The sequence below is a fragment of the Mauremys mutica genome, chromosome 11 (assembly GCF_020497125.1).
Source record: "Mauremys mutica isolate MM-2020 ecotype Southern chromosome 11, ASM2049712v1, whole genome shotgun sequence".
Classification (NCBI taxonomy): Eukaryota; Metazoa; Chordata; order Testudines; family Geoemydidae; genus Mauremys; species Mauremys mutica.
Window position 1 is genome coordinate 26080482 of NC_059082.1, and position 24870 is coordinate 26105351.

The 24870-nt window shown below is 43.3% G+C and overlaps 1 protein-coding gene across 9 annotated transcripts in view; it reads left to right on the plus strand.

Annotated features, from left to right (window-relative positions):
* The window catches only part of CGNL1 (cingulin like 1), a 123215-nt gene that overhangs the window by 31985 nt on the left and 66360 nt on the right, over positions 1 to 24870 (plus strand). For 7 of the 9 annotated variants that reach the window (XM_044980185.1, XM_044980186.1, XM_044980191.1 and 4 more), the window contains 7 exons: positions 9189 to 10794; positions 12091 to 12185; positions 16205 to 16298; positions 19802 to 19903; positions 20928 to 21076; positions 21695 to 21830; positions 23060 to 23272. In XM_044980185.1, the coding sequence (XP_044836120.1) occupies positions 9208 to 10794; positions 12091 to 12185; positions 16205 to 16298; positions 19802 to 19903; positions 20928 to 21076; positions 21695 to 21830; positions 23060 to 23272 (2376 nt within the window). In that variant the 5' untranslated portion in view covers positions 9189 to 9207. Of the gene's footprint in view, positions 1 to 8013; positions 8089 to 9188; positions 10795 to 12090; positions 12186 to 16204; positions 16299 to 19801; positions 19904 to 20927; positions 21077 to 21694; positions 21831 to 23059; positions 23273 to 24870 lie in introns of those variants that run through there. The other 2 variants (XM_044980190.1, XM_044980192.1) reach the window with 2 other exon arrangements.

The window sequence follows — 24870 nt, forward strand, 5'->3', positions numbered from 1 at the left end:
ATCTGAAGGGGCACTTCTTGCTGAGATACAAGAGGTGAATGAAACTGTTAAAGTTTTCTGTTTTGATGTCTTTATTGTGCGTCCCTTCTGGCCATTTGAATTCCTGACACATCTTGTGATGCTTCTTTTGGAAAACCCAAGAATCCCTTTTTCTGTTCACTTCGTTAGGTTGCCCTGGTTTCTATTTTCTGTTATTGCCATGGCATCTGTGGGTTGAGTTTCCTGCATACTTTTTAATATTGGTCTGAGGCTTGGTGAGCATTTAGTTACCCAGGGCTTCTTGGCATGCTGTTCTCAGAGATCCACAAAGATTGAAAGTGGCCCGATTAGGATCGTTTTGTGGGCCTTTGGCACAGGACAACTTATGGGATTTGAGCTCTATATCTTGAGGAATGCCTAGTTGTTCTGAGCATTCCCGTCGATTGTCAGTTTTGAGTAGCATGTGGCATTTAATCAGTCTCCATTCTGGAGCACTTTGGTTCAGTATCCTTTGGCTAGTATATCTGTCAACTCAACCCTAGAGCTTGATGAAATGCTGTTTTCGGGAATATTTGCGATAGTCCAAGTGGTATTGTCTCCCCTCAGTGGTGCTACTGATTTCAAACTCTTTGGTGCTTTTATGAGAGTTTATCAAAATTGTCTATATGTTAAGCCTTGTCTACACTTAGGATTTGCCCAAGGTATAGCTGTCAGTGGCCAGGCACTGGTTCAGGTAAACCTGTTTGAAACTGGTATAAGCAGCACTGATGCTAATCATGGTTTTGCATTTCTACACTAGATATGTGCAACTATATCAGTTGCAGGCCACCAATGGCTGAAGTCCTCATTGCAGCTAAGCTCTTGATCTGTGCTGGGTTTGAGATGAAAGGGGAGCAGCAAACAGTTGTTCTTGTAATTTTTATGTTGTGATAGTTTTGTACAGAGTTCTGTATTAATTGAAATCTACAGCAATTATTTGCTATCTAGAAGAATACTTTAGAGAGAGCACCACTGCCACTAGATATGGTATGAACAGACCTTCAATGATACAAGTAGCAGCAAGAGTGGACTGAGAGAGCTGTGTAATATGCAACACATAAGTTTGGCTAGGGTCTGTGATGTAACTATGGAAATCAATGCCATTACACCATTGTGTTTTGCCAACTTTGTTTATGGATGTCTGTTTGCATCTTCCACTAATACATTGCTTCCTAAAGACAGGTACCTAAAAGAGGAACAATGAAGCATCGCTCTTGCAATATAAAAACTTCAATATTTAAATCCATTATTTCACTGGAAAAAATGTCATTGGTAGCAGGAAAAGTGTAATGATTTTACCTGTATGACATTGGTCTATTAAACAATGGCAAATTTAAAATTATTTTGCTATAGTAATTTTGAAATGGTTCCTCTTCTGCTTTTGTCTTTGACTTAACAATCATAGGGTTTGTAATGGGGTCTCACTGAACCCAGTGAGGGCTCTGCCTCGATTTCCCCTGAATGTTTGTCATTCACCGTCTCCCAGTACTCACAGAGCGGTCAGGCAGCTGCAGAGACTTAGCCCCCTGGCTAAGTCTAAATAAAAGTTCACCCTTTCCAGGGTTTAATTCGAAGCAGAGGCGGATTAAGGTTTCCTGGGCCAGAGCAAGTGGGGGACTCCTCCCTACACCTTTCTGCCCCTTCCCCTGGGCCCACTCTTGTTCCACCCAGGGTCCCCCCACTTAGGATTGCCGACTCTCCAGGTTTGACCTGGAGTCTCCCGCAGTTGATCTCCCGGTGACTATTGAAAGCAATCCAGGAGATTTTAATAGGCTGTTTTAAGAAAATGACATTGTCATGTTGGGAAGAAGAAAAAAATCTCCCAGAATAGCTTCAGTCAGAGTTGGCAACCCTGGAGCCTCACAGCCCCTTTTGCTCCTTTCTGCCACCCTGTACTCACTGTGACCCCAAGACCGGAGAAGCAGTGTCCCCCGCTACAGCCCTGGGGTGCAGCAGGGAGTGAGAGCTCCTCCAGTCCCAGGGCTTCAGTAGGGATCTGGGTGCAGGGGCTTCCCCCGTAACTCCCCCGTGCTTCTGCGGGGGAGCAGGGTCGGGGCATTGGGGCTTCTCCTGCCCTGCCTGCCTGGTGCTTCTGCTGGAGAGCTGGGTTGGGCACAGAAGCTTCCCCTGCCACCCCATGGCTTCTGCTGGCATCAGGCCGGGGCTGCCCGGGGAGATTCCCCCACCTTAACCCCCGGCGCTGCTGCTGGGGAGCAGGGTCGGGGCTCAGGGGCTTCCCCCACCCGGTGTTACTGCCATTGAGTGGGGTCAGGGGATTCCAGCGGCCGGGGCTCCAATCCCCCCCAGTTGGCCGGGACCCAGTGGCTAATTCACCACTGACTCTAAGTCCAGTATACAGTGAAAATCAAGTCTTCTTCCCCAGACTCTCCCAGTGGGTACAACCTTCCCTCTGAAGATCTGTCCTCTTTCACCTTGTATTCATCCCTTTTCCTGGATTCTGGTCAGTCTCCTCTTTCCCTTGTCAGCAGGGGACACTGCACTCCCACACAAAACGTTATATAGGGGGAACACATGCCCACCCAATGCAACCATTCCTGGAACAACTAAACACATGCCCATAATCCAAAATGGCCATGTTTTCTCCTTATGCTGGAGCTCTCCCAGACTGACCTCCTAACTGGGCCGTCTGCTCTTAATGGAGTGCTAATTCACAGATCTGCTCTCCCTGCTGTCCAAGCCACAGGCTACTCTGATCTCCCAGCAGGCCTGATTCAGTCATGTGACCCTTGTGGGACACTTCCTTGGTCACCTTGATACCCCTCTGCTCAGTGAGAGAGTGACTTGCTTGTGGTTAACTGGGTGTGAGCTCCCAGCCACCCAGACAATCTCCTCTGGGTGGAGCCCTTACTTTACCTTGCAAGTTAATAATACACGCAACCCAATCAATCTCTGAGACCCTTAGAAGCCTTCCCGTGTAGTGTCCAACCCTTAATCACTGAACACTTTCAGGGTACATCTATACTACCCGCCGGATCGGTGGGTAGTGTTAGATGTATTGGGGATCGATTTATCGTGTCTCGTCTGGATGCGATAAATCAATCTGCGAATCAACACCCGTACTCCACCTTGGCAGGAGAAGTAAGTGGCAGTCAACTCGCTGCCGTGAGGACGTCCAGGTAAGTCGTACTAAGATACTTTGACTTCAGCTACGCGAATAGCATAGCTGAAGTTGCATATCTTAGTTCAAACCCCCCGCTAGTGTAGCCCATGCCTCAAAAGTTACCAGGTTTGCCACCCCAAAGGGTAGTGTACATACAAATGTGTTTGGTTCAACTGAGAGTCAGCTCCTATATAACATCACACTGCTGAGATACCATTAGAGTGAAAACAATCATAAGTTTCTTAACAAAAGTGAAGATTTAAGAGATATTGAGTAAGGATAACAATGGAAACAGAAATGGTTTCACATAAAACAAATAGTATAATGTGCTTTCTGGAGTCTAAAGTTAACTTTAACAGGCTAAACCCTTGTCTAAAGTAGTTTCTTGCCCAAAACGATCTCCCAGTGTCTCTAATCAACATGGCTGGGCTTTCTCTTTCATTAATGCAAAAAAATGCAGTCCTTTTTTGCTTTCCTCAGTGAAGAACAAAGAGGTGTCCTTTTGCCTCCTCTGTATATCCCCTAAGTTAGTTGTTTATCCCCAGAGTCAGGCTGACACAACAACCCCCCCCCCCCCCCCCCGGTTTATTCCCTGGTGAGCTGGCTCCATGTTGCCTTCATATACAGTGCCTGTTTTACATGTGAACTGAGGCAGACAGGTGAATATACATCCTTTGTCTGGTCAGAACATGTTTGACACCCATGCTTTTGATTCAGACTTGAAAACGTATTTTCCAGTACATATAAACAACTAGCATACATATATCTTGCAACAACTATGAGGATCAGTATGACATAAGCTATTAATAGAGATCTCACTTGATCCTGCCTGGATAAATATTATCAAAGCAATGTGTAGGTGCATTGAGTTTGTCAGGAGTTACTGTTACAGAACAGTGAACTCTTTGCCACTTGGCACTGAGTGCTTCTTAGGGTTACACTTTGTCACATAACTATCCTTAATTCCCTTCACCTGGGGAGGCAAATCCTGTCTGGTACAGGTGCAGCTGAGTCCTAACCCCATTAAAGGGCCAGATAACTCTGACAGGGTCTTGCTGCTTATTTTGACTTCAGTGCTAACCTACCCACAATCCTTCTACCCACAATTCATCTTCCTCTGGTAGACTAAAGCATTTGGCACACTGTCTGTAGTTCGTAATTATTGTCCCCATTCCTCCTGTGGGTGATCTTATTGACATATTATATTTAAAGAGACAATGCAAGTAAAAACAAAATAAATAGCTCTTAAAACAGATTTTAATTTTGAGGGTTCAGGTTTGTTCTAGTTTGATGTCTCCTTGAAATGAAATAGCTTTGGTGCATGTAATCTGGAGTTAGTAGCACTGGTGCTTCAGCTGGTATAATTGAAATATCAAATTTGAGAATATTCACAGTATATTTTCCATTTCCACTGCTCAGGAGAGAATCTGTTTGCAATGCCATATGGTGGTGGTGAGTTTTCTGGAGCAAGCCAATAGCAATGATACAGCAGTGGCAGGATTGTTTAGTTAATTTTTGATAGTATAATTAATCAATATTTGTGCCATTATGGGTTCTGCAGATGACGTGATAGATGTACATGGAATTTGCTTTCAGAAGCCCTAAGAAACTAACACTATTTTAGACTAAAATGTGATGGAGTGATGGTAAAGTTTTTGCAGGCCACAGGATGGCAAAGCTGTAGGAAACAGTGACACATTTCCTTTTCTGAAAACAAATTTTGAAAGCCAAACAGATAAAAGCAGAGCTTGGAAGCATGAGGATGTTGGAGCTTCTTCCACTGCTTCAGCTATCTAAAAGCCAGTAATAGCTAGTTATATGTTTCCTCTCCTGAAACATACTACCATCCTCTTATTAGTAGGGCTGATATTAATTATTGGCTGCAGTCTGACCATTTGTGTGGGAGGGGTATGTACTTCCAGTAAAAAAGCTAGAGAAATCCAGAATAAGAGCTATGTTAAATCAAAAGATACTTGAATCCCAACAGTTTCCTCATGTATAAGGGTTATATTTAAAAACTTTGACGTCTGAAAAACTAGTGGTTGCACCAGTGTTCACTATACAGCATTACATCTCAGACCCACATCAATTGTCAGATATTCATTTCAATTTCATCACACTTTGACTCTGAACTTTTGTGTATCATATAAGTTCATTTCACTGCACATCTCTATTCACTTTCACAGACACACTTAACTAAATAAATAGGAATAAAAGTACCTAAACCATTTAAGACAATACAAGAATACTTTTTATTATAATCAGTATTTTACCTGCAGTTTTCAAGTTATGCAATATTATAATTGGTAAATGGAACTGTCCGGAAAACAGATGTAAATAAAGTTAGTGATTGAAGTTGCTTTGTTTTATGTTATGGTTGGACTATATATATTTTCTTAAGGACAAATATGAGATGTAATCATGAACCCTTATATATTCTACTTGCCCAATTTTTTATGAAATTAGCACATTAGCTTTTACGTAATCAGTAAACATGCAGTGTTACCTATTGCACTGTGATCTTAGTCACTGGCACACTTGTGCCGTCTTGTAGGAGAAAGGTCTAGCATATGTTAATTTTTCAAACAGATTGATGCTTGGTTACATTTACTACCATATTTGCTGATCTTGCCAGTGTCAACTAAATCTATTGCTATATTTACATCGTTGAGTCATTCCAATACAACAGTGGTTCCCAAACTGGGGTTCACAAAATCTGTCAGGGGGTTCTCAGAAAAAAAATTCTATATTGACAGACAGAGCCGTCCCTAGGGACTCTGGGCGCAGGGGCCGGCAGCCTGAGCCCCGGGACCATGACTTTGTGGCAGAACAAGTTTAAGCTTTGTTGTAGTTATGCATTGTTTGCCTTGACTGTTCAAGACCCGAATGCTTGTGGGAGGAACTCTTTAATTGAGCTGGCTTCTTAAATACCTTCATGCTGTTTCACATCTGGTACTCCTTGATGAAACATGTAGGAGGCTTAATCGAAGTGATAGGAGCAAAATTAATGAAATCTTGGAAAAGTGTTGCCGTTTTCATAGAATCATAGAATATCAGGGTTGGAAGGGACCTCAGGAGGTCATGTAGTCCAACCCCCTGCTCAGAGCAGGACCAATTCCCAACTAAATCATCCCACCCAGGGCTTTGTCAAGCCTGACCTTAAAACCTCTAAGGAAGGAGATTCTACCAGCTCCCTAGGTAAACCATTTCAGTGCTTCACCACCCTCCTAGTGAAAAAGTGTTTCCTAATATCTAACCTAAACCTCCCACACTGCAACTTGAGACCATTACTCCTTGTTCTGTCATCTGGTACCACTGAGTCTAGATCCATCCTCTTTGGAACCCCCTTTCAGCTAGTTGAAAGCAGCTGTCAAATACCCACTCATTCTTCTCTTCTGCAGACTAAACAATCCCAGTTCCCTCAGCCTCTCCTCATAAGTCATGTGCTCCAGCCCCCTTAATAATTTTTGTTGCCCTCTGCTGGACACTCTCTCCAATTTTTCCACATCCTTCTTGTAGTGTGGGGCCCAAAACTGGACACGGTACTCCAGATGAGGCCTCACCAATGCCGAATAGAGGGAAATGATCATGTCCCTTGATCTGCTGGCAATGCCCCTACTTGTACAGCCCAAAATGCCGTTAGCCTTCTTGGCAACAAGAGCACACTGTTGACTCATATCCAGCTGGTCATCCACTGTAACCCCTAGGTCCTTTTCTGCAGAACTGCTGCCTAGCCATTCGGTCCCTAGTCTGTTTTCATAATGTAATAAAATTAATAATGTAATGATAAATAATAATGTAATAATAAATAGTGTGTAATAAGCATGTCATAAAAAAACCAAATTATTTCCAAGACCACTGCTTCTATCATTTATGCTCAGGTAAGGGAGACAATCCCTGGAAACATTCATTTTTAGGAGGGTGTTTGCGAGATTTGATATTTTCTTGAAAGGGGTTCGCAGGTTGTTAAAGTTTGGGAACCACTGCAATACAATCACATCCCCTGAGTCAACACAGTTAGTTGGCAAAATGGCAGCGTTTTGCTAAAAATTATGCAAGATTCATCACACCTGTTAGACACTAGTCCAGGAAATATGAAATCCTCTCTTTTCCTCCTCGCACATCGGAGTATTCTCAACACTTCTAGGTTATGCTTTGGAGATCTGGAAATCATTGGTGAGATGCTTCCATGAAATGTGTTATCAATAAAAAGGGGGCAAAAATATGCAGAAAATAAATACATTAAGAGTTTGGTTTTTCAGAATTTTCAGTGAGGTCTCTCCAGTGGATCTATCGCCGTAAATTATTTGTATTTGTGGAATGAATGTCAAACTTTTTAAGTATCTCATTGAAAGTTAAAAGCATTTTACTTTTTAGGTACTTCGGTGGACCATGGGCCAAATTCAAACCGCCAGATGCTTTTGAATGGACCCTTAAATCTTTTTATTTGCTTATGATGATGATGATGATTGCGGTGTGAAAAATGTTTCTCTGGAATCTGGACCTTGACTATATTTTCACCAAGAAATTTGGACCCTGACAAACAGTAATTGACTACCCCGGTCCAGAGTATGAAGCAGTGGGCGAGGAGTAAAGGAACATGGGTTCTAGTCCTTATCTGCCATTTATTTGCTTTGAGACCTTGTGTAAACCATTTTACTTTCTATGCTTCATTTTCTCTGTATTTAAATTGGTCCTTCCACCAGCTCTACAGAGGACAATATTATGTAAATGATCGGTATTCTTTTTTCTTATTAGTAAAAATAAGTATTGTGATTTTTGCTCAGCATGTACATTGTGACGGATTGGAGCACAAAAACCCCCTGGGGGCTGCCAACTGATGTGCCAAGACTACTTCTGCCTCTGCTTTCCTGCTCTGGCAGCTTGGGATTTCAGTGCCGTGTCTGGTTTGAGCCAAACCCGCTAGCCTGCTGTAAACCGAGACCCAGGTCTGAACCACATACCCTAACAGCTGTAGGCTTAATTGAAAGCAGTTTAAGAAGTGTTCCTTTCTTTAACACTCAGATGCCCAACTCCCAATGGGGTCCAAACCCCAAATAAATCCATTTTACCCTGTATAAAGCTTATACAGGGTAAACTCATAAATTGTTTCCCTCTATAACGCTGATAGAGAGACATGCACAGCTGTTTGACCTCCCAGGTATTAATACATACTCTGGGTTAATTAATAAGTAAAAAGTGATTTTACTAAATACAGAAAGTAGAATTTAAGTGGTTCCAAGTAGTAACAGACAGAACAAAGTGAATTACCAAGCAAAATAAAACAAAAATTGCAAGTCTAACCTAATACAGCAATAAAACTGAATACAGATAAAATGTCACCCTCAGAGATGTTTCAAGAAGTTTCTTTCACAGACTGGATGCCTTCCTAATCTGGGCACAATCCTTTTCCCGGGTATAGCCCTTGTTCCAGCTCAGGTGGTAGCCAGGGGATTTCTCATGATTGCAGCCTCGTTTGTTGTGTTCTGCCCCCTTATATAGCTTTGGCACAAGGCGGGAATCTTTTGTCTCTCTTGGTCCCCACCTCCTCCCACCCCCCATCCCACTTCTAAATAGAAAAGCACCAGGTTAAAGATGGATTCCAGTTCAGGTGACGTGATAACATGTCACTGTAAGACTTCATTACCCACATGCCAGCACACACACATACAGCAAGACTTATAAGTAAAACAGAGCCATCTACAGACAATTGTCCTGGTTAATGGGAGCCATTAAGATTCCAAACCACCATTAATGGCCCACACTTTGCATAATTACAATAGGCCCTCAGAGTTATATTTCGTATTTCTAGTTTCAGATACAAGAATGATACGTTCATCCAAATAGGATGAACACACTCAGTAGATTATAAGCTTTGTAATGATACCTTACAAGAGACCTTTTGCGTGAAGCATATTCCAATTACATTATATTCACACTCATTAGCATATTTTCATAAAATCATATAGAGTGCAACGTCACATACGTTTTCTCTAAATAACCAAACGTAATCAAATTAAATCTTATCTGTATGTCCTTTTTTTCATAGCTGAAAACCTGTGTTAATCATGGAGCCATATTGTGCTGGTTTCAAGCATGTGCAACGGGACTGTGGAGTTCATCTCAAGCTTGCAAATGATGAGACACACAAAGCTAGAAATACACAACACTCCAAGCCTGGATCTTATGGTGTCAGTATTAGGGTCCAAGGAATTGATGGGCATCCCTACATAGTGCTAAACAACACAGAGGGGTGTTTGTCAGAAAACCCACCTTTATCTGAAAATGGGATGCAGGTTGCATCTCAGACAGTTAATAGGTCAGCTCCAAACTCCAATACTGCTCTGAAATTGGGGGAGAAAAATAGTGAAGCAATAAAATTTCCTGGAACACAGTCCACAGAGCCCAGTATGTTTAAAAGCCTAAAGCAAGCCAATATCAATGAAGGAGAGAATGGAGTCTCAGATTCTAAATATGGAACATTAAAACCCTCCAATTTGTTGAACTTTCAAAGGCATCCTGAGCTTTTACAGCCCTATGATCCAGAAAAAAATAACTTGAACTTGCATAGCTACCAATCTTCTGTGTGCAATAAGTCTAAATCTCTTGCAGATGAAGGCAAGATTGAAACAAAACCTTGGACTTCTTCATCTAAAGTAGTGATCCTACAGAAAACCCCACAGCTTGTGGAGTCAGCCAAATCAAATGTGAAAACAATTCATTTGAACAGGTCCATAGCAGTGGAAGACCAAAATAAGCATGTGTCCAAGTGCCCCAGTGTTACTAGCACTCCAAATGAAGTGCATGTATTTGAGTCACTTTCATCTAGTGGAGGATCCCCACATATTAGCCCAACTGGTCAACCAGAAACAAGGAAAAGTAGACCAGATGTTCTTTCTTTCGGCAGACAAGATTCAGCTGGATCAGTATTGGATGGGTCACGAAGATCATCGTCTTCATCAACCACTCCAACTTCTGCAAATTCCTTGTATAAATTTTTACTTGATGACCAAGAATACGCTATCTATGCAGACAATGTTAATCGACATGAAAACAGAAGGTATATCCCATTTTTGCCCGGAACAGGCCGTGATATTGACACTGGCTCAATTCCTGCAGTTGATCAACTAATTGAAAAGTTTGATAGGAAAATTGGTCCACAGAGAAGAGGTAGATCAGGAAAAAGGAACAGAATTCACCCAGATGATCGTAAAAGATCAAGAAGTGTTGACAGTGTACTGTCTTTAGGCCTGGAGGTGAATTCAGATTACTTAGATGAGTTTAGTAAAAATTTGGGTAAATCAACTGAGCACTTGCTAAGGCCATCAAAAATTTGCCTTCAGAAACAATTATCTCTTGAACAAACGTTGCCTTCCCCTGATACACAAGTTGCTGCTCGAACTGTCGGCAAACTGCAACCGACTGCTCAAGACATTCAGAACAACCATTACAGTTCATTGCAACATCATAAAGAAAATAAAGTTAATGGAGCGAGTTTGATGTTTAGGTCATCCACACTTCCAGTGCAGAATAAAAAAGAGGAAGTTAAAATAGTAACTTCTACGCTCTTGTTGCCAAATCGAATTACAATCCCACCCGACCCAGGAACGAAGAAGATCTTAGTAAAAACATTTTCTTCTGCCCCAAATACACAGGTAACTTTTCAATATGAAACATGTTGTCTCTTAAGTTACCTGCACTATGTAAGTCAAAGCTGTCTGATGTACACTGTATAAAATGCACATTTTCTGTGGGTCAAATCCTGCAGTTTATCATTAGACCAAACTCCCCCGGTGTTTAGTGGAAGTTTGACCTCAGGAAGGTCTGCAGGATGGGTTTCAATAACAGTAAATGTAAACAGTTATTCTCTGAGTAAGGCTGTAGAAAGCCAAATTTAAGGAACAGAGTCACATTCTTGTTTGGAGGAGGGAGAAGGGTGGGGATTAGGAGTGTTGTTGTAAAAGAAATGTGTGATTGATGCCTAAAACATACTCACTGCAGCAAATAACAACATAAAGGAAAAGGTCCAAATGTGCATATTTTTAAACAGGTATCTCTCCTGTCTGCTGAATTGTAGTATGCTCGTTTCTTTCAATGGCCCCAAAGAAGTACTTGGTAAATTTAAGAATATAGTAAGATCAGTGACATTTTTTATGACTGTCAAAGTAAGAACAAGCACACTGTATCTTTTACTTATAAGGACTGATCTGAAACCCACTGAAGTCAATGGGAAAATTCAATGAACTTCTTGTCTGGTAAAATTGCTACAGTGGAATCTCAGAGTTACAAACTGACCAGTCAGCCACACACATCATTTGGAACCAGAAGTATATAATCAGCAGCAGTGACCCCCACCTCCCAAAAAGCAAATACTATACAGCAATGCTTCTCAAAGTTGGGCCGCCGCTTGTTCAGGGAAAGCTCCTGGTGGTCCGGGCAGGTTTGTTTACCTGCTGCGTCCGCAGGTTCGGCTGATCGCGGCTCCCACTGGCTGCGGTTTGCCGCTCCAGGTCAATGGGGGCTGCGGGAAGTGGTGCGGGTGAGCGACCGGCTTTGAGAAGCACTGCTGTACGGTACAGTACTGTGTTAAACGTAAACTACTAAAATATAAAGAGAAAGTCGTTTGTTTTTTTTTAAAGGTTTCAGAAGATATGGAAACTTTCTGTGCTTGTTTCATTTAAATGAAGATGGTTAAAGGCAGCATTTTTATTCTGCATAGTAAAGTTTCAAAGCTGTTTTAAATCCAGTGTTCAGTTGTAAACTTTTGAAAGAACCATAACGTTTTGTTCAGAATTACGAACGTTTCAGAGTTATGAGCAACTTCTATTCCTGAGGTGGTGTAACTCTGAGATTCTACTATATAGAGAATGGAGAATTTCAAAGCAGAAGCAAAAGTGGGAAGCAAATCATTGAAAGAGTCTGTATTTTGATATCCAGCTTTGTGTTTTTAGGCAACTCCTGATCTGTTAAAGGGCCAGCAAGACCTCACGCAACAAACAAATGAGGAGACAGCTAAACAGATCCTTTACAATTACCTTAAGGAAGGGTTAGTAAACTTCATTAACTTTTGTAGTAGAAATTGGAGATTGTACCAGCTTGAGGATTGTTATTTAATTTTTTGGGAGAGGTTATCTGGTCGTTTGAAGTATGTACCTGTAATCTTCTGGATGTTTTTCAGATTCCTAATCTCCATAGCAGTCTGTTCCTATGTGTTTTATATTCGACATAAAATATCGTGATGCATAGAGAACAATTAATAGCAGCATATGGTAGCTGAAAAATTACCGTGGAGACTTCACCCATAATATGAATATATAACAAAAAGAAAATTATTTAAAAACAACTTTTAAATTTTCTGTCAAGACAGTTCTATAAGTATCCAATGCAGACGTCTTTGATTTGTTATGCAGAGTTAGTTGCCGCTGGGACCACTGTCTTAGGCCTGGTCTACACTAGGAGTTTGTCGAATTTAGCAGCGTTAATTCGACTTAACCGTGCACCCGTCCACACCAGGAAGCTAATTAGTTCGACCTAGAGGGCTCTTGAGTTCGAATTCTGTACTCCTCCCCGACGAGGGGAGTAGCGCTAAATTCGACATGGCTATGTCGAATTAGGCTGTGTGTGGACGGAAATCGACCTTAGTAGCTCCGGGAGCTATCCCACAGTGCACCACTCTGTTGACGCTCTGGACAGCAGTCCAAGCTTGGATGTTCTGACCAGCCACACAGGAAATGCCCAGGGAAAATTTGACACACTCCGGCGCCTTGTGGATGTTCTGCAGGACCGCAGGCAGGAGGACAGAGCCCCCCTGCACTGTATCTGCAACCGCCCTCCCCCGCCACAAAGTCCCAAACCCCCCTCACCCAAAGTAACAAGAAGGAGGGGCGACAGGGGCCGTGAAAACTGTCACTGCACCCCTGCAGAGTGCACAAATACAAGAAGGCTCTCATTCCCTAAATGTTGAGAAGTCCTTCCCTTCCTGGCTCACCGAAGCCCCAATCCCAGTTTCATCCCCTAACTGTGTAGTTGATTATTAAAAGTAGTTTGCTGTTAATTACTATTTCCGTCAAGTTTTTCTACAGAAGACTGTCTGTGAAGGTGGGGGGGGGGAAGGGGGTTGTTAATTGCATAGGACAGTCACCTTTACCAGGGTACAGACACGGGGGCAGGATCAACAGCAGGTCACACACACAGTGCAGTCAGTAGGCACCCTGGTCGGTCTGGGAGGTGTTTTCCATGTTCTGTGTGGGTGGGGGGTACGTGACTTTGTGGCATGGGAGGGCGGTTACAGAACTTATGCAGCAGTCCTTGTCCTGGACCACAGAGCCACGCAGCAGGGGAATCTGTAACTGTCCTCCCCTGCCACAAGGTCACGTAGCCCCTGCACACAGAGTCCCGAAAAGGAGGGATGGCAGGTTCCGTTGAAACAACCAGTCCGGCACTGCAGACCGCTCTAGGAGCAGGAGCCTATCATTCCTTGAGTGTAGAAGCGGTGTTAACATCACTGCACACCCTACCCACCACAGTCTGCGTCCCTGTTTCAACCCTTTAACACGAATTCATTAATAAAGAAAACTTTGTTAATTAACAATGTTCCATTAACTTTATTTTTAAACGTGTGTTGGAAGGGGGGAAACGTGGTGAACGGGGTATGTAACCGCAGAAGAAAGTCAACAGTAACTGAAGCAGGGGCAGGTTCAGCTTCTCTGTAAAGAAACTGAACAGTCACACGTTACCCTGCTCCCTGAGGAACCTAGCTTTCAAAGCCTCCAGGATGCACAGCGCTTCCCGCTGGGCTCTTCTAATTGCACGGCAGTCTGGCTGAGCGTAATCAGCAGCCAGGCGATTTGCCTCAATCTCCCATCCCGCCATAAAGGTCTCCCCCTTGCTTTCACAGAGATTGTGGAGCACACAGCAAGCTGCAATAACAATGGGGATATTGGTTTCGCTGAGATCCGAGCGAGTCAGTAAGCTCCTCCATCTCCCCTTGAGACGTCCGAAAGCACGTTGAATGATGACAGTTACCCAAGACCACCCTCAACACATTTTCCTCCCCAGCATGCATTGTGGGGAAATCCCAGAAGTCAAATGGGCAGCAGGGACTGCGGGAACTGTGGGATAGCTTCCCACAGTGCACCGCTTCCAATGTCGATGCTTGCCCCGTTAGTGTGGACTCACAAAGTCGAATTAGTGTCCTTAGTGTGGACACATAAATTCGACTTTGTAAGGTCGATTCCACAAATTCGAATTAAGTTAAATCGAACTAATCTGGTAGTGTAGACATACCCTTAGTAAAACACTACCTTGTATTGGATGGAGGGATGGATGATGTAATCCTTCTTTCTTAAAGAAGTTATCAATTAAATACACTATCGTTAAAATTAGACTGTAAACCAAAAAGGATAAATTAATTAAAAATTATACCACTTCACTATTCTGAAGCTCACCAATATCTTTGAAGGTTACAAAGAATCCCAAAATTCCCATCTAATCAGAAGGTGTATGCTGTATATTGTTCAGGATCAGATTAAATGTACTTTTTAAAAAACTAAAAATAAATTTGTGGGTTGGTTAATTTAAAAAACAAAAAACAAGTGTATCTCCTGTGGTGTCAAAGTTCAGAAAATGTTTAAAAGCACAACAATTGAATTGAGCTTCACATAAACTATTCCTAAATTGGTGTATAAAAAGTGGACTGTACACCTAAAAGTCTGAGGTAAGTTCCCCTTGTCCTTTGCATCAAGTGCCTTCTCCAGGTGAAAGATTGTCACATTTTTTGATGTTGTATATTCTGAAATTAAACAATTTAAAAAAAAAAGGGTGGGGGGCAGAGAATTTCTAACCCACACAATATACTTAACATTTCTATGCACCCCACCCCTCAAGCCTCTTAAGCTATTGATTTAGCAGAGTTTCTGGTAGCTGTGATATGCCGGAATGAGGGTGTTGCGACAATTGGGACATAGCAGGCAGGACTATGAGGAACCTAAACTTTATTGTGTTAAAGTTTCAGGCAGCTTGTTCAATAACTTAGGGCTTGGCTACACTTGCAAGTTGCAGCGCTGGTAGAGGCTTTCCAGCGCTGCAATTAGTAACCGTCCACACCTGCAAGGCACATCCAGCGCTGCAACTCCCTGGCTGCAGCGCTGGCTGTACACCTGGCCAGGTTGGGGTGTAGCGATTGCAGCGCTGGTGATCCAGCGCTGCTCATCAAGTGTGGACACACACCAGCACTTTTATTGGCCTCCAGGGAATAAGGAGATATCCCAGAATGCTTTTAACTAAATTACTTTCTTTGTTTTGTTATGAACTCCGATCGGAGCTCCGTTGAACTGCTTATCTAAAAAACAAACACTGATCACAGCAAACAGGAGCTATCTGTACCTGGCTGTGAACGATCAAATGAGAGGCAAGCAGTTTGCTTGACAGAGAAACAGCGTTGGATGCAGGCTGTTTGCAATTAAGACTAAGGGTTCGCGAACATTTTGTGATTTTTCAATCCAGGAAGCTAACACACAGTGTTGGCTCCAAAAATCCACTCTCTCTATCTTCCCCGCTCCCTGTCACAGTACACCACCCTCCACCCCCCTCTTTTGAAAAGCACGTTGTTGCCACTTGAATGCTGGGATAGCTGCCCATAATGCAGCACTCCCAACAGCGCTGTAACTGCTGCAAATGTGGCCACACACCAGCGCTGGTAGCTGTGAGTGTGGCCACACACCAGCGCTGGCCCTGCACAGCTGCACGACCAGCGCTGTAACTCCCAGCGCTGCAACTTTCAAGTGTAGCCAAGCCCGTACATGCAGAACACCCATCTTTGCTATACTGACCTTCCGCTCAGAATTGTAATCAAAGAGCCAAGTAATTTTCCAGAAAATATTTGCAATTACATTTTTTTAATAATTTATTTAAAGTCTTCATGGAATAGTAGTTTAAAATCTATTTCTAATTTGCTCCTAATTGATTTTATTATAATTTGGATGCTTGAGGTTTATTCCAGCCAGAGCAAAATAGTTGGTGTCCTAAATCATTGCATTGTTTACTTACATTGTGTCCATGTTTCAGAAGCACTGATAATGATGATGCCACAAAGAGGAAGGTGAACTTGGTTTTTGAGAAGATCCAGACTTTAAAGTCAAGAGCTGCTGGAAGTACACAAGTAAATAATCAAATCACTTTTGTTTGTGTGTTTCATAGCTATAAAATAGTAAAGTACAGAACTGCATATCATTGTCTAAAACCGTTTACATGGTTTGTAAAAGGAGACTAGGGTGTGCGTAATACACACAGTAGGTGAGTTTGAAAAGTTGCAAAAAAATGCTACAAGCTGGATTTGTATACTATGGCCCTGATCCAGCAAAGCACTTTAAGCACGCGAATAGCTTCACTGACTTCAGTGGGAATACTTGTGCTTAAGGTTAAGCACGTGCTTAAGTAATTTGCTGGACTGGGGTCTCTGTGAAAGTTTACATACATTTTTAAATGTAAGAGTAGAGGAATCTGCCGTGTAGGACATGTCTAAGTGCATTTTGCAGTTGTGTGTCGGAGACCCAAATTAAGGAGTAACTAGGATTGCCGACTGTCTAATTACACAAACCCAAACACCCTTGCCCTGCCCCTTCCCTGAGGTCCTGCCCTGCCTCTTCTCTGAGGCCACATCCCACTCACTCCATCTCCCCCCTCCCCCATCGCTCGCTTTCCCGACCCTCACTCACTTTCACCAGGCTGGGGCAGGGGGCTGGGGTAGAGGAGGGAGTGTGGACTCTGGGCTGGGGGGGTGGGGCTGAGGGGTTCAGAGTGTTGGAGGGGGCTCCTGGGGCTGAGGGTTGGGATGCAGGAGGGGGTGCGGGGTGCGGGCTCTGGGAGGGAGTTTGGGTGTGGGGAGGGGGCTCCAGGCAGGGGGTTGGGGTGCAAGAGGGGATGAGGGGTGCAGGCTCCGGCCGGGAGGTGTTTACCTTGGGCAGCGGGGCTAAGGCAGGCTCCCTGCCTGCCCTGGCCCCACGCCACTCCCAGAAGTGGCTAGCACGTCACTGTGGCCCTGGGGAGGGGGAAAGGTGGCTCCACGTGCTGCCCACAAGCGCTGTCCCCACAGCTCCCATTAGCCGCAGTTCCTGGTCACTGGGAGCTGCAGAGTCAGCACTGGGGGCAGGGGCAGTGTGTGGAGCTACCTGCCCCCCTCCCCTGGGGCTGCAGGAACATGCCAGCCGCTTTCGGTAGCGATGCGGAGCTAGGGCACGCAGGGAGCCTGCCTTAGCTCTGTGGTGCCTCTGAATTTTCAGTGCCTAATATCTCCTGGTTTGGCTTCAGTAGACTCTGGGATATAGGGCGTGATTCCAGGAGACTCCCGGCAAAACCAGGAGGGTTGGCAACCCTAGTAACATTAGGATACCTCACTACTGTCTGAAGGTTATGTTGTCAATACCACTGTGGGTCAGTGCCGGGTTTACAATGGCGCCACTGGCCCGTGCTCAGAAGGGGCCCTGGCCTGCTCCGCTTGTACTGCATCCCGAGACCCCACCAGCCCGCTGGCTCCCCACTGCCCATCACTTGCTCCTCAGGCCAAGGGCTCCTCTCTGCCCTGTGGCCCCACCCCCCTGTTCCTCTCTGCCCCCTGGCTGGACCCCAGTGCACCTCCAGCTCTGGGCAGTCTCTGCTTCCCACCATCTGTGGGGCCCCACCTGACGCCCCGGAGCTGAGCCGCCTGGGACTGGTGCAGAAGCCTGGCCAGTCTCAGCCAGGTGGCAGGGAATGACAATGTGCGGCCTTGGCTGGGCCCCTCCAGGCAACTGGGTCCTGAGGGAGCCCAGGCAGGGCAGGCCCTGGCCTGGCTGATCGCGCCACTCCTGAGGGACCGGGGTGAATCCCGGCACCCAGGACCAGCTCTGGCTGCACTGCTAGCTCAGCCCAGCAGACCGTCACCTCCCAGCAGGCCGGTGAGTGTGGCCGGAAGGCAGGGGGTGGGGAGTGGGTCTCTGGGGGGTGCTGGGCTGTGAGGTGGCAGGGAAGATCTGTGTGTGTTGGGGCACTAGGGAATAGAGGTTCTGTCAGGGGTGCTGCGCAGTTGTGGTGGGCAGGGCCGTCCTTAGGCATATGCAGCATACGCAGCTATATAGGGCACCCAAAAATGTGGGGCACCACCGGAACAGCAAATAAGAGCGGATCGGCTCCCGCACACCCAGTGCACGCTGCAGCCTCCTCAGGCCGGGGCTGTATTCACAGAGCCGAACTGTGACTCTCCGCTTCCGTGAGGCTTGGTGTCCTTTGGTGCCTCGTCCCTTCCCCCTGCCCGGGCTGTGAGCCCAGGCTGCTGCAGTGTCTGCTGCATATGAAGCTTAGTGTGTGTTAGCATTGGGTGGGGATTCTTCTGGGGGTCTGCGGGCGGGGGAGGTGGCTGTGCCCCAAGTCAGGCATAGGGGCACCAGTTTAATAATACTGCGTTGGGCCCCATAAATCCTAAGGATGGCCCTGGTGGTAGGGCTGTGGGCAGGGGGGCGCTGGGCAAGGGTGGTGTTGTGCAGGATGCTGTGCATTTGTGGGGAGGTTGGGGGAGGTGCTTGGCATAGCGGGTCCAGGGGGGCTCTGGCCATAGGGAATCGGGGGGGGGGGGAGGTTTCCGGTGTTGGCCGTGGGTCCTGTGTGGCGCAGCACGTGCCCGCCCCCGAGGGGAAGGTGGGCCACTGTGTGTCTGGCAACTGCCAGTTTGTAAATAGTGCCCATGCCATGCCCATTGCCTCTGGCTGGCCCCTCGCTCTGGGGACTAACGTCCCCACGCCATGCTCCATTGCTCCATGCTCCATTGCCTACATGCTCCATTGCCTACATGGGGGCCCACAAAGAAATTCCTGCTAATGTCTCATATGCATTGAAAGGTGATTATGTTAAAGGAAAGGTTGTTGTTTATTGCTGTTGAAAAGAATGCTGAATGTCCTCTCATTACAATGGCATGAATTGCTGTTTCTGCTGTGTGTGTTTTAAATAAAGAATTTGTCTAGGATGTTGTTTAAAAGCAATAGTGCAGTAACATAATTTGACAGTCTGCATATTCAAAAAATAAATGTTACTATTACCTGCCAAGATATCAGTTGTGTTTTTTTAATTCTAAAAGAAACCTGAAAAAAGCTTATTTGCTACCATGTTATTGATCAGAGGACTGAATTTGAAGTACCTTATCAATTTATTTTATTTTAGATTATAGGGGATCAGATTGAAAATATAAAACACAAGTGTATAATTATAAAAAGTATCTGTCCAAATTCTGCCCTCAGAACCATATACTCAACTCCCAGTGATGTCTGTCAAAGGTGCACAAAGTAATCTCAGAGTGGAATTTGGCCTGAAGTATTAGGGGCTTATTCAATTGCTGTTTATTGAGTTTTAGTTTTTTAGAGCTATACAACGCACACATGGTTCTTTTGAGATTTTTTCTGTGCTACTGGAAATAGGCCTAGAGCAAGCAGCAAGAAGTTGAACAAGAATTACATCCTATCTCAAACCATATTAAAACTGTCCCATGATAACTTTCATAATTCTGGCTAATTATAAAAAACAAATTATCACTATGTTTTTTATTAGTTCTGTCTATGGTTTAATTTAAGTTTTAAAAGGAAATAAAAAAGATTATATCTTGGACTTTTAGGATTAAACATCTCTGTTTAATTGTAGGTTTCTAATTCTTCAACTGAAGTCAAAGCATTGCTGGAACAAAAAACAGAACTAGAGAGCAAGGTTGCAGAGCTACAGAAAAAGCTGGATCTAGAAATTAGGGTATCATATTTTGTTACTTACATTATAAAGAATAGAAGTAGTATTGCAAATGTGATGTTCTAAACAAGTGACAATCAACCTGATAAAGCTAACATTTTCTTTTATGTAAGATTTATGCTAAACTTCCCAGTAAACATTCTGTCCCTAAACTAATGATTGTGAATGCTTTGTAAACTTCTTGTGCTTATGTAATATGGGGCTTTGAATTTTGGAACTTTTATGCTGGGGTTATGAGCTCAAGACCTAGAAGATTCTGTGGGTTTCTCATAATTCCTACATTTAAAAAAAAATCATTATTTATATATCAGTAAATATATGGTAAATTATGCTAATGTTCTCATATTAGTGGGTGGAATTTGCATAAGTGCTTAATATATCAGACAAGTGTGACCATTTTGCATCATATAGTTACACTTTTGCTTATATGGAACATTCTTCTTTTTTTCAAAGAGTGAGCTTTTCTAAAAATAATCTCTCCCCATTGTTTGCTTCACATAGCCCTTGGGATACCATGATGGAGAATTACATAAGTGAAACTTTCTTAAATAGCTGCAAAAGTAAAGCTTTAAAAAAATCTTTGTAACTATGGTGAGACATATTTGGTGTAGGAGATATACTGTATTAATTCATGTAGTTACTGATAAAACCGGTATAGCATTCGTTTTCAATCTGGAACTCGAAATGATTAAGTGCTAAAAAGCACTGAAGAGGCTATGGAAGCAACTTAGTTGTAATAGATTATAGTGTGCTTTAAGTCTGTGATAGCGATCAGTGTAGTGGAGACTGACTGACTAATACTGAGACGCCTTTTTCTTTTCATATTTCTAATAAGAGTCCAGAAGCCATGCTTATCTTCTCCAATACAGGTCTTGTTATGAGATTTCATAGTCTAAGTAGTTTAATGTTGTAATTGAAAAAGGATGAAGTATTGAGAGTGAATCTTTTCATACCTTTAAAAACGGGGCCTTTCATTTTGTTGTTAGCATTTTACCTCAGCTTAATACTTTCAATGTGTACAATTTAGAATCAGCAAAATGTCAAAGAAGAGAGAGACACTACAAGAGCAACTCTGAAAGATCTACAACAGCAACTTGACAAAAGTGTACAAGAAAAAGATGCCTTAAAAAAGCATCTAGGAGAAAGTGAGAAGGAACTCAGGCAAAACTTAGAGGAGTGAGTTTCTTGTAGAAAACCTTTTTGTGGAGTTTGTTCCTCTATTAAATACTGCAGATTAAATTTATCTATCACTCCCTCCCACCCTCTGCCCCCCCCCCCAAGTTTATGCTTAGAAGACACTAACCCAATACAATAGCAATTAGTGCTACTTTTTTTATTACCTGAAGTGTTTAAACTATTACCTCAAAACTGACCATCTGGCGGTATTTGAGGCAAAACGAAGATTTTTTTTTTTAATTTAATATTTGTTTTAATGCGGGTTGTACTTATACTGCATGGTCATCCAGTACGGATAGGTTTTTTAAAACACAGAAATGCATGAGCACTACAGCCAACAATGTTATCAATGAAAAGGATTAAGTCTAAAATAAAGTTCAGTTTTCCACATGTGCATTTTTGCTGCATAAGAGAATATCCCATTTTTACCGTTAGAGTGAAGACAAAGTCTCATTCTCCTTTGTGGGGGGATGACCAATCTGCCCCGCACAGCTTCCACTATTATTGCCTCATTCCATCCCATCCCAAGCTGGGAGAGTGGGAGCAGAGTTTTATGGTACTTGAAAAACAATTTTAACACCACTATAAACCTAAACATTTCCTTCCCCCCTTGATGAGACTTTTTCAAGTGAAGATGGAACGGGAACAACACCAGACTGAAATCAGGGACCTTGAAGACCAGCTCTCTGAAATGCATGATGAATTGGATAATGCAAAGCATGCTGTGGATGGAGAGAGAGAGGTTCTGATAGAGGTCAGTAATAAAAAAAGCTCAAGAATAATGTGTATGAGGATATCCTGAACAGTTGTATCTATGTCCCATTGAATGGGAGTTGTGGAAACAAGTATCTAACATTAAAGATTGTCAGCTAGTAGATACTGGCTTCCCCTTTATATCGAGGACTGTGGGATGAGATATGAACTGCTTTGGTGTTTATCTTTCAACTTGTGGTCAGTGCTCTCTTTGTAGGACATGAAAGTACACTACTGAGACACAGCAGACTAAGAAAACATAGTACTTTCATGTAAAGTATTTTGTTGCAGTTTTAAAAATCCTCCAAACAAATCTGCCAGAGTTCTCAATAGAAAAGACTCTGATGAGCAGAGAATGGCTTGAGTAAAACTCCTGGGAGCTAAAGATATCCTTCATTTAACTGATTTGAAAAGCACACATGCAATCCATGGTGTGACAGATACAGCAGAGTAATCTTTCAGGCCAATTATGTCCTTCATCACGGCTTTTATTTTCTGAGGATTTTAGCATGCAGCTTATAAGCTAGCTTTACATTGATAGAAAAGAAAGCAGAGAAATACCTACAGTCTGGGCTCCCACCTCAGCCCTGTAGTGAATGAGTGTAGCACTTTCATTGAATGATCTTAATTCATATTTGTAAAATGGTTCAAGCCTCATAGCACCCCTACAATGCAGGTAAGCTTTATCCCAGTTTTACAGACTGGAGTAATGAGGGATACAAAATGGAATAAAAAGGTTGTAAGTGAGACTCATCCAAAGTTACAGTGAGTCTTGGGCTGATCCAGGGATAGAGTTAAGCTCTATCTACTAGAGCACATTTCTTTAATACAAGACTATAAAGAAAAGCTGACCACAGCAAAGCAAGTAAGAAGCACATTGTCACATCGTTGCTTAAATATGCACATAGAGCAATAAATGAAAATGTTACTTCGGAGGTGGCCGTAACAAAAACATGCGGGAGGAGTAGAAAAGAGAGGAGAGCAGTACCCAACCATCAACAAACATTTAGGAGATTTACTGTGCTCTGTGTGAAAATTAGCAAGGCCTGCGAGAGAAGCAGCAGAGCCAGTTGAGATGACACAGCTGAACCAAGGAGAAGATACTTTATATCATATCCTGTAACTGAAACACCATAGCTGTATAGAAACTGATTATGCGCTTTCCATTATCCATTTGCTAGAACCAGATAAAGAGGTGTTTTAATTTGAGGGTTTTCTAAATGTTTTTAGGAGCTGATGCAAATGAAGCAGGATCTGCAAGAAATATTCATGACAAAAGAACAACAAGAAGAAATATTGAGAAAAAGAGAACGGGAACTGACTGCTTTAAAAGGAGCGTTGAAAGAAGAAGTATCTAACCATGACCTGGAGATAGATAAACTTAAAGAACAACATGACAAAGAACTTCAGAATCTAAGAGAGGCTCTAGAAGAAGCAAGAAAGGTGAGCTTAATGGTGACAATGCATTTTTGTGAGAAAAAATTAACCTATGCCAGGCTTTTTGGATTATATGCTTTCAAATCCTGCTCTGACCTCAGCACAATAAATAGTTAAAGTTTTGAGCTAGATTGGGGTGGCCAACCTGTGGCTCTGGAGCTACATGAGGCTCTTCAGAAGTTAATATGCGGCTCCTTGTATAGGCACTGACTCTGGGGCTGGAGCTACAGGCACCAACTTTCCAATGTGCGGGAGGGTGGGGGGTTGCTCACCGCTCAACCCCTGGCTCTGCCACAGGCCCTGAAGCTCCCATGCCCTCACTCCTCCCCCTCCGTCCTGGAGCCTCCTGCATGCCAGGAAACAGCTGATCTGGAGGTGCAAGGAGGGAGGGGAGGCGCTGATCGGCAGGGCTGCCAGTAGGCGGGAGATGCTGGGGGCGGGGCGGGGGAGCTGACATATTACTGTGGTTCTTTGGCAATGTACATTGATAAATTCTGTCTCCTTCTCAGGCTCAGGTTGGCCACCCCTGAGCTGGATCCTCAGCTGGTGTATATCAGTGTAACTTCACTAATTTCTGTGGAGCTATGCTGATTTACAATAGATGAAATTCTGACCCAAAGTCAAATAATTATTTACCACTTGCTTAATTTTGTTTCTCTGTAGACAGTGAAAGAGAGTGTATGACAGAAAGGTGTGGTAGACCCAATGGCATGACTGAAACACTGCGGGTTGTCTTTAGATTGTCAAATGCATCTTGCTCACCAAAGATGATAATAAGGTGGTTTTTCTGGATAGGACCAGGAGCCTTTCTGAGAAGTGTGAATCTGGTGCTGTTCTCCAGAGGGATCCTTCCAGAAGCTTCTCAGGATACAAAGCAACTGGGAGTCTTTGTACGCTTTTTCTAAGTGTTTTCATAAAATTTGAATTTTGTTCTTATGGCAGGAGGCTGGTGTGTCCATTAAGTTTGGGAGTTCCGAAATGAAACATACCATGGCCCTTTCCAAAATGGTACCACCCAGCCCTGTGCATAGTATTGTGATCATAGTAGACAGGAATCCGTTATATTTAGGGAGTGGAGGGATTGCAAAATAGTTTTGTGGGCCCAGTCAAAAATGCTCAGGTTAGCTCTGAACTACTCACCTGATCTGTATATCTTTTGGTACTAGGTGACTTGTGGGTATCTTGATATTACTGGACCAAAATATACTGAAAAATGAAAATAAAATTAGGTTTTTGAAAGAAGGCTCTGTGTTATGTCTAGTGTGAGGGGAAAAGACATTTATAGAAAATGCTGTGAAAGGCACTGTATATTTGTTATTTCTGATACAAGTACAATTTATTTGAATGGTTTAAAAACTGAGATGTTTAGATGTTTACACACATCAGTTTATTTGTAGAGTGCAGTACCTCTTGTTGAGTTTGTCTAGCTGACCAAATTTGTCATTTTCCTTTATCTGCATGCTTATATTGAGATATTTGCTTCACGGTGAGCTGCTTCAAGTAAATTAGTCTTTTTTTAAAAGAGAGAGAACTGGAACTCTTAAAATCATATTTTTTTTTATTATACAATAATTGTTGTGACAGCTGAACCCCAATGAACCATC